The sequence below is a fragment of the Peromyscus maniculatus genome, chromosome 5 (genome assembly GCF_049852395.1).
Source record: "Peromyscus maniculatus bairdii isolate BWxNUB_F1_BW_parent chromosome 5, HU_Pman_BW_mat_3.1, whole genome shotgun sequence".
In the NCBI taxonomy this organism is placed as follows: Eukaryota; Metazoa; Chordata; class Mammalia; order Rodentia; family Cricetidae; genus Peromyscus; species Peromyscus maniculatus.
The window spans coordinates 62176461-62189254 of NC_134856.1; the positions used below are offsets into that span (position 1 = coordinate 62176461).

General features: G+C 43.7%; 1 protein-coding gene across 29 annotated transcripts in view; it reads left to right on the forward strand.

The window, feature by feature from the left end:
• Positions 1 to 12794, forward strand: part of Pard3 (par-3 family cell polarity regulator) — a 552281-nt gene that overhangs the window by 303836 nt on the left and 235651 nt on the right. For all 29 annotated transcript variants that reach the window (XM_006982509.4, XM_006982506.4, XM_016001065.3 and 26 more), the window contains 3 exons: positions 4091 to 4216; positions 5738 to 6123; positions 10208 to 10347. In XM_006982509.4, coding sequence (XP_006982571.1) covers positions 4091 to 4216; positions 5738 to 6123; positions 10208 to 10347 — 652 coding nt within the window. The remainder of the gene's footprint in view (positions 1 to 4090; positions 4217 to 5737; positions 6124 to 10207; positions 10348 to 12794) is intronic.

Below are 12794 nucleotides of genomic sequence, written 5' to 3' on the forward strand. Positions count from 1 at the left end.
GACAGGTGTCCTGAAACTCCAGCTCCAGGGAATCTGACCTCCTCCTGCAGGCAGAGCATGGTTTGTGGCCTGCGTGGAGCCTACCATTGTTAGGAGCTCTCCCAGGTACCTGGGTTGAACCTGGCTCTGTCCTTTTTATAGTTTTAGGAAAAAAAATGTGGTTTTGTAAGTGGAGTAGAATAATGCTTGATTTCTGCTTTAATTGAATGAAACTCCACATCTTTATCTGTCTTTTTGTCCAGTTCATGTGCTCTGAGGTTGTGCTGGGTGTCCTGCCTAGGGCCTCACGGATGCTGGCAAGCCCTCTACCAGATTCTTTATAAGGTTGCTTTTTTAAATTAAAGCTTCTTTATTGTAAACACTCTTTGTATACAGTATTATCTTACATAAAGTCATTTTCATATTTGTACTTTGAACACAATCTCCTCTCTACCAGGATTGTTATTTTAGCTGAAATGCCTATAACCTTTCCTTCTGGGCTCTCCACTGTGGCCATGGCGATGGCCGTGGTTCTAAGTCATGTCCAGTTGCTGATCCCCACTTGTAACCCCTGGGGAGCTGATGGCGTCTTTTGGCTGGGAAACCCGTTCATACCCTGCCTTCACTGTTGGCTTGTGCCGTGTCAGCGTTCATTAAGATAAACTGTGATCATCCGCATGGAGCTGGATGGCAGTTGTGGGAGTGGAGATTATCAAAGCAAAACTCATGCTAGCTCAGCCAATTTGAATGTCAATAAAACATTTGTTACTTATTTTCAGTTTTATCATTGGTTATAATTTATACTTAGAATTAAAATGTTAACATGTGCAACTGAGTTTGTTTGAATTAAGTGTATAATTAGGCTAATGAACCTTGTAAAAATGTAGTGGTGAATCCTTAATATAATCTGAGCAGTTAAATTTCTAATTATGCAACCAAAATCACACACAGAGATGCAGCATCCAGCAGCTCGCTTTCTGCGAGTCTCCCTCCTCCTGGCCCCAAGAGATAGTGTTCAGCAACTGTGAGGGAAGGCTTTAAAGAGAGAGATGTAATTGTCTATTTTTGTTTTCAATACATTATTCAGAATTGACATTTGTACCTAGTAGGCATAGGACTTCCCTTCTTCCTCCCTCCCTCCTTCCTTTTCTTCATCCCTTCCTTTCTCTAAAATAAGAAGGAAAATAAATCCTTGTAATGAACAGTGGAAGAAGAGTAGGTTTGAGAAATATTTCAGTCTAACAAGAAAAGAAATTCGCATTTCTTTGGCAAGCCTCCGACTGATGTAAGATCTCCCCGAAGTTCACATGGGAGCTGGAGGTGGAGCATGCCTGTTTCCACATCACCCCACACTTCAGTCATTTCTTCATAGATCTCCCCAGCTCCGTTCATAAAATACTAGGTCTTTTCTCAACCTTGTAGCTCAGTGCAGCCAGCATGGGTGGCTCTGATTCAGGAACAGTGCCCCCAAGAGCTAGCTCTCCTTTTCTCCCCCAGCTCCTCCTGATGGGTCATGGTTGCTCCTAAAGAACTCTGGCAGTAGCTCCCAAGAAGGAAAGTATACCCTGTACCTTGACAGTTCATAGGCCCTGCGGCCTTCTTAGCTCTCCTAATTCTCCAATGTAACAACATAGGTCTTTTTGTTTTAAATTTCTTCAGAAGAAGCTCTAGCTGATGAATTCAGTTTATTTTATATATATATATCTTGTTAGGCATGGTGGCACATACCTTTATAAACCCAGTAATTGGGAGGCACAGACAGGCAGATCTCTCTGAGTTCAAGGACAGTCTGGGCTACACAGTGAAACCATGTTTCAAAAGCCAGAAAGAGAGAGAGAGAGAGAGAGAGAGAGAGAGAGAGAGAGAGAGAGAGAGAGAGAGAGAGAGAGAGAGAGAAAGAGAGAGACAGAGAGACAGAGAGACAGAGACATAGAGCCCTACACTGAAGCCTTTGAGACAGCTTGATGTCAGAACCAGCAGGCAGGCAAATAGGTCTTGTCTGTCACCTAGCTTCTTCCAGGACAATGAGGGTGCTGACACTCAGCTTCCGGTGGATTGCCCTTCAGAGTTCCTTTCCATTCCCCTGCAACTGTGCACCTCTTGGGAGGTGTTCTTTGATCTTTCCCATTCCTTTTGTGTTCATTCCCGCTCAGTGAAGCCAATGAGAAATGTTTGCAGATTGTAGCACTTGACCTTTCCATCTGTTCATTCTTTGGAGATAGTGATCCCAGAATTGTGGGTATGACAGTCACATCACCTTAGTCCAGGCAGTTCCTGATCCTCTGGTACCATGTGTCGCTGGGCCTCCTGTAGCCCCTGCCCAATATCTGGCAGTAACGTTACCTAGGAGTGGCGGCTGAAGCTTAGGTTAGTATACTTCTTTTCTCCTGTCTTTCCCTACTGCTAGTCATTTGTTTACAATTTTAAATTTGTTTTCCCCTGAGACAGGGTGTCTCTATGTAACAGCCCTGGTTGTCTTGGAACTCATTTTATAGTATAGATTAGGCTGGGGTAGAGCTCACAAAGATCTTCCCACCTCTGCCTCCTGAATGCTGGGATTAAAGGCATGTGCCACCATACTCAGTGATTTGTAATATTTTATTGTGCACTAGTATTACTGATGCATTTGGCCACATAGAAGGACAATTTAGAAAGACAATCTTCAGTGAGGTGTCATGATTAAGCGCAGTGGTAGAGTGCTTGCCCAGCAATGGGGAAAAAAAAATCATAGAAAGACCAGAAACAAAACAGGTAGCTCTGAAATGTTTTTACGTCAGATCATTATCTTGGCATTACTATTTAAAAAGGCCCTTGAACACTCTTACAAGTTGAACTGTGAATTCAATCATAGGTCTATAATTGGGAGTTCAAAACTTGCTGAGTCTCTTCCTAAGTAAGTGATCTGCTGCCACACTCCTGGTTGCAGGAAAGCAGGGCCACTCTTACAGGTGGGGTCTAGGATGGCCCTGCATGCTCTACTTACAGCCTGCAGCTGTTTTTCTATTCCAAAGACCCGAAGTCTTCCCCATTCCTCCGAAAATCAACATAGTCAGGTTCTTCATGGCCACAGCCTGCTCTGTGGTACCAACTGTTGAATTAGCTTCCCATTGCTGTGATAAAAGACCATGACCAAAAGTGACTCATGGTGAAAGGAGTTTCTTTTTGGCTTATGGTTCCAGAGGGCTAAGAGTCCATCTTGGTAGGAGGCACAGCCACAGGCCACCAGAGCAAGAAGCTGAGAGATCACATCTTCAGCCCCAAATACAAAGCAGGGTGGTGAAAAGCAAGGCTATAGACTGAAAGCTGGCCTCCAGTGATGCTCCTCCTCCATCAAGGAGAACGTCTAAAGGTTCTGAAACCAACAACCAGGGACTGAGTGTTTAGCGACCTAAGCCTGTAGGGTGTTTTCATTCAAACCACTGCAAGGGACATTAATACTTTTGTCTTTTTACTTTGCCGCGTTCTCCACAAAGTTCATTTCATGCTCTGTCTTAAAGTTTGAGTGCCGATATGCAGATGAGAGAAATGTTCACTCACTTCTTTGAGCAGTGTGTGACCTGCAACCAGGAGTGTGGCAGCAGATCACTTACTTAGGAAGAGACTCGGCAGGTTTTGAACTCCCAATTATAGACCTATGGTTGAATTCACAGTTCGTGTGCACAGTTCGTGACTCTCTCTGAAGACTTTGCTGGTATGATTCAAACATAAAGCACAGGGAGGCTAGGCATTCTTCATGAAAGAGTCAGGGGCTACACCCAGGAGCATGCCCCCTGGACTGACGCAGAAGCCTACCAAAGCCATTCCTAAGACTGTGACGCCTGCCGATGTCCTCCGCAGGCTCCATTGCCGGCATTTTGAAGCAGTCTTAGTATGCACTTAGTTTCAGAAGGATAATAATGACAAGTCAGAAATGATTTCTGGTATTGATGGAAAGGGTCAATTTCTACTAATTGTTTAGACTGTGGGGAGTTTTGTCTCAATGTTACTTGAAAATGTATCAGTGACACCCTAGTCCATCTGCTTTTAAGGGAGTGTGTCAACATGTACCATAGAGCTAACGCACGCAGAGGGAATTTTACCCCTGTAATTGTTCACATTCTTGCTGTTCCAGAACACTGGGGTTGTTAGTAAAGCGGTTGGAGAAAGGTGGAAAAGCTGAGCAAGAAAACCTTTTCCATGAGAATGACTGCATTGTGAGGATTAACGATGGAGATCTTCGGAACAGAAGATTTGAGCAGTAAGTGCGCCGGTGGCCGTGGGGTCCTCTCCGCCGGTGTCCGTGGGGTCCTCTCACCCGGTGGCCGTGGGGTCCTCTCCCCCGGTGGCCGTGGGGTCCTCTCCGCCAGTGGCCGTGGGGTCCTCTCCGCCGGTGTCCGTGGGGTCCTCTCCGCCGGTGTCCGTGGGGTCCTCTCCGCCGGTGTCCGTGGGGTCCTCTCACCCGGTATCCGTGGGGTCCTCTCCCCTGGTGTCCGTGGGGTCCTCTCCCCTGGTGTCCATGGGGTCCTCTCCCCCGATGGCAGTGGGGTCCTCTCCCCCAGTGGCCATGGGGTCCTCTCCCCCGGTGGCATGGCACCCTGGTGGCACCTTTTGCTAGGGTGTTTTGACACATATATATACTGTACCACAGGAGAGGTTTTATGCAGTTATCTAGTTTTTTAATCTAGAATTTAATCAAACTTCATGTAATGACTCTATCTGTCTGTATTTTCGAGCACTTTCTAACCAGTTGAACTGTTCCCACATTGTTCTGCACCTGATTTAGTGTTACAATGCTACTAGTTTACTGGTTTCTCTGCTGTTAGGAAGTCTGTCCCGGGCTCACTTGAGCTAGCATTTCCAGCTTTATCTTTCATAGTGTAAATCAGGAGGAAGACTCCTTTGAGTCACAGTACTGGGTCTTTCTGGTGCATTCTTTATCCTGACTGAAACCCTTAGTAAATTAAAAGTAACAGCAGCAACAAAAACCTTTTAAAATTGGGTAGGTATGAGTAGCATTCTTCCTTAGATGTGAGCCCTGGGGACCAACAGAGTGGGATCTGCCTTACAGTGGGTCTTACTGCTCCTTAGCAGGTAGGATCCAGACTGGGTGGGTGGTACTTGATGCATCATTAGGTTCTGTTTGCAGGAACTAGTGTTTGTGAGATATGTGCAACAAACTTGAACCAGTTTTGATGATAATTGACAAGTGGTTAGTTGCCTCCTTTACTTCCATAAGTATACTAGAGAGTATTTCTTTAAAACTTCTTTGGTCCCTTCGTAAGAAAATACTTCATGCCTTTATTAGTTTTATGGCATAATTCTGTGCAGGGACATTCAACCTTTTGACATTGTGATATGTCGTTGCCATACACAAATGTGTTGGACCGTATCCGTAAGTATCCTGAACGTACGCGGCCAAAGGACTGAAGGTTGGACACACCTATGAGAGAGAAAGCTGTATATGTTTTCCGTCAGTAAACTAGAATAATCATTAAACTAGAATAAATGTGTTAGCACTTAGTCACTAGTGACGATTTACAATGGAGGGCACTTTGTTTTATCTACAGCCAGAGATAGGTCTATCATTTTTATTTACAGAATGAGACATTTATATTTGGAGAAACCACTCTGCTGTTCTCAGCGCTCACAAACACGCTTCATGAATGGTTCCAACAGTCTGCTGGTTCTCTTTGCTTAATTAGCATACTTAATCGAGCTCATGTTATCTTCCGCTCCGCTCGTCCTCATTTGCGAATCTCCCACTCTTTGTCGAATCCAGAGCGCAGCACATGTTCCGCCAAGCCATGCGCACGCGTGTCATCTGGTTCCACGTGGTCCCCGCAGCGAACAAGGAGCAGTACGAGCAACTCTCCCAGCGCGAGATGAACAACTGTTCCCCGAGCCGCTTCAGCCCCGACAGCCACTGCGTGGACAACAGGAGCGTGGCCAGCCCTGTGCCTCACGCATTGCCCAGAGCACCCAGACTGACTCATCCCCCCGAGCAACTGGATGCTCACCCTCGACTACCTCATAGTGCTCAGGCCTCTGCTAAACCGCCCGCGGCGGCCCCAGCTGTGACTCCACAGAATGCGCTCGGTACCCATGTGGGCGGCGTGTACACCACCAAGAGAGTAGGCAAGAGGCTCTGCATCCAGCTTAAGAAAGGTAGGATGCCCTTCCTGTCAGGTGGGCCTTCTTTTTAGATAAGCTACTAGCTGAGGAGAGTCCTGAGGTGGGGGCAGCTGTGCTCGCTTGTTATTGCCTAAGGGTTTCAGTGCTCAGAATAAAGCCCAGGGCTCTCGGCCTGTCAGGCCCTCTGCCCCATCTCTATCCCTCCCCTGTCAAACTTAAAATGGAAGGCTGTGGAGACGGATCTGGTGGTAGAGTGCTTGCACATGTGCATGAGGACCCGAGTTGAGATTCCCAGTGTAGACATAAAAGCCAGGCATGTTGGGGGCGGGGCCAGGTGGATCTCTTAGTGACCAGCCCCATTTTAGACAAATTCTGACAAGCTCCAGGTTCATTATGAGACCTTGTCTCAAAACATAAGTCGGAGCACAGTTGAGGAAGACACTTCACACTAACCTCTGGTCTACACACACTTTTCACACAGGTGCATATGCCCCTTGCACACACGTGTACACACAAATGCAGAAGAAATAAAATTGAAGTGTAAAAGTTCAGAATCGGTTACAGCACATGTTTACAATAATCAGCTGTTATTCCTAGGTTAATACTAAAAGTGGGTTATAGGTTTTCCTTCCATATCCAGAACAATAATGGAGGTCTGACTGTCTTGACTGGCAACCACGCCTTAAACAGGAAATTAGACGTCTCTGTAGCCTTCAGCATGCCAAGGGAAGGGCACCCATGTTGGAGGCTGTCTGATTCACAGTTGCTAAGAAGCCCAGAGTTGTCTGTTTTCTCTTCCTTCTTCTGAATATAACTTCATTTCCTTGAAGATTATCCTTGACAGTTAATGGTGATGGGTGCCCCTAAGTCCTCTCTACCGTTACTGGTTTATTTATGGTCCCCCTTCCTGTAGATGGCAGTTCCATGCACACAGACAACACACATAGAGAACATGCCGTTGGTCTCTTCCACTGTGCAGAGCGATGGCCACACTTGACCTTCTTTGTAACTCTTTAGCTAAGTACTTCAAAATCATGCCTTTCAAATTATGGCTTTGTTAAAACCAAATGCCCTCCTGAGCCCAGGCAGCTCCAACAGCAGCTGGAGAGCCATCCAGAATGACTTACCTGTGTCCAGCAGCTGTGGACAGCAAATCCTTGCCAGAGTGTCTTTCATATCTTGCCATTCATTGTTCTCCTTGTCATTGAGGTAGCGCCTAGAAGGCTGTGGGCCTGAACAATTCTTTCATTGAACTCACTGTGAGCCACAGCTTCTGATTATTGGCTTTTAAGCTACAAATACTTGATTGGCACAAACAGGACTTGACAGTGTGCTTCTACACTTTGCAAGCTGTGTGGGAAGCCCTCTGTTTCCTGTCTGTTCTCAGTTAGGGGAAGATCCAATTCCCATTCTTCTCTCTCCACTCAAGTGACAGGCTTTGGTTTTTTACCAGAAATACGTCAAGCACCACAATTAGCGGTATATGAAGAATAACGATCCTGCTCAGGTTCCTTCTACAGAGAGACAGCATTGTACTTGACCAGTGTTCTACTAATGTTACTTCATAAACAGTCTTATTTATAATATTATACTTGTCTTTATACTGAGAGAAGAACACTCATCAATTGCAGTTTCGCACAAATAATAGATGTGACAAATTATGATGTAACATGAACTTTTTCATGAAGTGTCACTTTACTTACTATTAAAAGAACCACTATTTTTGAATACAGGAACTAGTAGTTTTGCTTTAGTATGATTTAGAAAGGTAGACTTCTGTTTACTTACCTAATTCAGAAAGTCTGATCTTCATCCATGAAAGAAAGTTAAAAGTGGTAGTTTTCATTTAAATAGTTCTCTCCCTTTTGGTAATCTAAATGACATAGAGTCTCTTAGATTTGTATTGATTTCCATTAACTAGCAGTGAGACTATGCAACAAAAGCACCTGCTGCCTCTACAGCAGTGTCTACAGATGTTTTACATCAATAGATTGTGTTGACTATACTTAAGGACGAGAATGTTGATTGTCTTTGATTATGACTGAATACAGATATGGTAATAATGATTGCACGAGAATTAAATGTTTCCTTGTAGCTGAAGGATATTCTTTTTACAGTTCTTGAAATTTTGGAGGTTTTTTAAGAAGTCCATTATAAGCATAGTGTGTTCATGTTAAACATATGTTCAACTCACAGTAAACTGTTGTGCTCTAAGTGGTATTAATTTACAAGCTGGAGATAGCGCTTGATACTAAAGAGAATTCTCTGGGATGATAATGCACTGAAATCATTTTGGATCTCTGTCACATGAGGCTCCAGAACAGAAAAACTCCAACTCACTTGCTTCAATAATTATGATTTCTTAATATTTATTGCCGCTCTGGCATTCTCAAATCCCCTGCTCTTTTGTAGAAATTAGCTTTTTAATAAAGTCAGAGGAGAAGGTCAGTAATCTGTTTCAATCAGAGCAAAATATTTTGTTGGCTTCACCAAATGAAAATTGACATCTATTCATCTTTCCCTTAAAGGTCATTGCCTGAACTTCTGGCTTATAGATTTAGGGGTTATTGCTGATATTTTAATAGAATGGTGGTTCATAGAGTAGCCCATCTTTGTAGTTTTTACAAATTAATATTGCAAAGGAGAATAATTTAGAGTTCTTTCTTAATAGATGTTATTGCAAGTCATTCGAGTTTCACGAAAGGCACAGAGACATGTGGGACAGCCTCAGAAGAATAATTAGTCAAACTCATATAGACAGCCTGCCAGTCAAGGCTTCAGCACAGACAGCAGCAGAAACTAACATTCGGTCTGGAAGTGGCTTCCCATTGGGTAGAAATGTGTGTTTTGTTTGAACCTGAGAGTATTTCTGGCATGTTTGCTTTCAGGGATGACTGAGCATTCATTTCTCTTCCTTTCTGTTCACCTCATATTTTATCTACCTGTCATGGTTTTCTCATGTGTCACAGTTTTTGATTCATCTTTATGTGAGCCTCGTGTCATGCTAAGATACTCGTTACTGTCTTGTGTATATCTCCATCCCTCTCACGCTCACTATGTATTTGCCATCCCATTAACTGAAATGTAGCATGAGAAGTAAATGGGCTCAAATAGAAATTGCTCATTAGAAGTGTTATAAAATTCTATGACTTAGATACTGCTCAGGCCCCGCACATTGCACCTTGGTGTATTTTTGTTGGTTGCTTTTGAGTTCTGATCTAAGGAGATGGTTTGCTCAGAAGCCTGTCAAAGAAGAAGTTTAATTATGTAAACCAAGAAAGTGACTTACTGGGCTGGAGAGATGGCTCAGAGGTTAAGAGCACGGGCTGCTTTTCCAGAGGTCCTGAGTTCAATTCCCAGCACCCACATGGTGGCTTAAAACTATCTGTAGTGGGATCTCATGCCCTCTTCTGACATAAAGTTGTACATGCAGATAGAGCAATCATATGCATAAAATAAATAAATAAATCTATAAAAAAGAAGAAAGTGACTTACTGCTATCTCATTAGCCTTAGTGCCTTTAAACGTGACAGGGTGACCCTAGGAATCATTAGCCCTAATTTCCAACTGTACTCTTCCCTGTGTGATCTGCCCTATGGTGGGGGATGGGACCACACATGGGAGGATTTCAGTTACTTAGAAGGAAACTTGAGAAGGGTTAGCAACATGGTTCATGTGTGCAAGTTAGGTTGCTGCACTCAGAGTATGAGGAAGGTTGGTTACTCAGAATATTACTGGTTTCAGTCTCTCCAGACCCTAAAGGTTTTATAGATTTTCACAGATGTGTTTATTCAGGATTTCCTCAACTAGAGCTGTCAGGTCCATTTGGTACCCAAAGACTTACAGTTGACATATGAGTTCATTAACTTGCATCTGTCCTTGATAAGACCACCAAAAAAGATTAATGACTTCTAGAGCTAAACAATTTAAATCTTCCAAACTTAGTTTAGCTTGAAAACATCATTCAGACTTTTAAAGCATTAAAAGGAGTGTAGATCCCTGGACATTATAAAATGTAAAGCTGACACAGAATGTGAGCCAGTCCTGTGTGTGTGGCGCCCAGGTGCAGTTCACAATACGCGGCAGCTCTTAACAGATGTCTCGGTTTCTGACTTAGGTACAGAAGGATTGGGGTTCAGCATCACTTCCCGAGATGTCACTATAGGTGGCTCAGCTCCCATTTATGTCAAGAACATCCTCCCTCGAGGGGCCGCCATTCAAGATGGGAGACTCAAGGCAGGAGACCGGCTCATAGAGGTGAGTGGCTTCTAGGCAAGGGCTTCTGCTTCCCTGAAAAATTCCTTTCTTCAGGAGTTAGTTTGAAAACATTTTCATAGAATATGAAATTACATATTTTAGCAGAAATGTGGCATCAGAAAACTGTTTGTTTTACTTTATGTTCCCCCGTGTTATCTGATGAGAAATTATCTTTCTCTCTAGGTTATTTATAAATATTTAGGTATATAGCTATTTGGTTTATGAAGTCAGGGCATGTTTGACATTATGGGTGTGCATACCTCTGTGATTGTTTGTGATTTCAGACAGCTTTATACTCAATGTGTGTCAGCACAGGCAAGGCAACTACTTAGATATCAGAACCAAGACAGATAAAGTCAATGTGATCATGCCTTGAAAGGAAGGCATAAAGGTTAGTATGATCACCTGGACCGCAAACGGAGACACAACATCCGATGTTAACAGAAAGAAAAACAGATTTTAGAAATGTCCCTTTGATGCTCAGGGTTTAACTTCACTGGTATTTGCGGTCACTGTGGAAAAATACATAAACATAGACATAATCTCTGATGTCGGCAGCTGTGTGCATCTAAAAAATTGAAGGACCAACTCAGAACTGGAGACCTAATTTTCTAAGGGTTTTCTTTTGGGGGGAAAAACCCTATATTTTAATTTTTACTCATTTATTTTTCATTGGCATGAAAGATGAAGCCCAATTCTATATGCTTCCTAGGCAATTGCTCCTCTACTGAGCCATGCCTCTGAGCACTGAGCCACAAACCCACAATTGAGCCATACCCAAGTGCCCTCATTGGGGAATTCTAGGCAAGAGTTTACCACTGACCCAGGATCTCATCACTGAGCCATGTCCATTGGCGTGGCAGGCCCCTCATCCCTGAACCATGTACACACTCCAAGCCACCGCCCACACTAATGTGGCACCATTAGGTCCCTCTTTGTCCATTCTTCTTGGTAGAAATCATGCTTCGTTAGCAATTCTTCAAATATGGATAAAATGAGCTTTTATCACCATGCCCTCTCCCATGCAGCTTTGACCCCTCTGGGTTGAACTTCCTGAGAAGCAGCAGAGAGCTAAGAAACCACTTCCTTTCTCCCATGTTTTTATTTTAGAATCTCTCCCTTAAATCTTAGGTCTTTCCCCTTTGTCCTACACATAAGGTGACATGTTTCAGCTGACACTGAATTAGTCTATTAACCAGAAAGATTCATCCCCAAATTGTTTAAAGGGGACTGTTTCTAGAAAGCTCTATTCTCTCTCGGATATAAACTGAGCAGCTGTAGGCAAGTTGGTAGTTACGGCTTCTGTTATTTTGGAAGTCTCAGTTGGCATGTGAGTTCAAAAAGAGAAATATTTGTCCTTCCATTTCCTCTTTCTTTACTTGTCCTCTCCTTTCCTGGCTGTGTTTCTGTCTCTGCCTCACTCTTTCTGTCTGAACTTGGGATGAACCCAGGGCCTTGCATGCAGGGCTTGTCTGCCTTTGCTCGTGTGCCTGCCTCCTTGGTCCTCTTCATCGCTTCCTGTTTCGCTGCCCTCCTCCCTGCCCTCCTTCCTGAAGATAGTCACTGTCTTTGCACCTCTTGACTCAGACAGTGGCTTCGCTTTCCGTGAATCAGGAGCACCTTCCCTTTCTCTGAGCGGTGGGAGCGCTCCGGAGCCTGCCTTGCTTCTGAGTCGGGTGTAGTGCTCAGAGCTGCCTTCCAGGTGGGTCTCCATCCTGGAACTCCTTTTGTGTGTTTCAAACCTAATGCTGTGGTGTCCATAGTGTTCTAGACTATGTACAAGTCACTGGACAGCTTCCTTAGCATCTGGGCCAGAAGAAGGAGAAACAGAATGGAGCATCACATTGCAGAGCCCTCCCCTTACTGTCCGCGAGCTTTTCCTTGCATTGAAGGAGCACGTTAAGCCCCGTGAGAGTGTTTCCATTAAAAGGCCAGGTTCCAAAACACACCTTAAATCCAGGGAAATTCTAATATTAGAATTTAAGCCATGTACTTACTCGTCTTACAATGTTTGATTCATAAAGAGAGAACAACATACAGTTTTTAAAAGTGAAACTCGTTACTCTGGTGTGGTGATTGATGCATACATACAGGCAACCCTGACACTTGGCATTCCCAGGAAGGAGGCTTGTGAGTAAAGGCTTCCCCGACTATGTAGTAACCTCAACCTGTGTTATGTACATAGCCAAACCATCTCTTTAAAATAATAATGATGATGATGATGATGATGATAAACATCCTCCTTGAAACCAGCATTATTAATTTCTATGGATGAAAAATGGTAAGATTCTTCAAAAATGTATTCTTCCAAAAGTCTGCCTGCCTGACTCCTTGTACATTGAGAAAAACTAAGATGAAGCATTCTTTCCCCTCCCAAGCTGTTATCATTTTTTAGTGCATCTTTTTGGTGTTTCGTGTTTCCCTTTTAAGGATAAAATATGTATTCT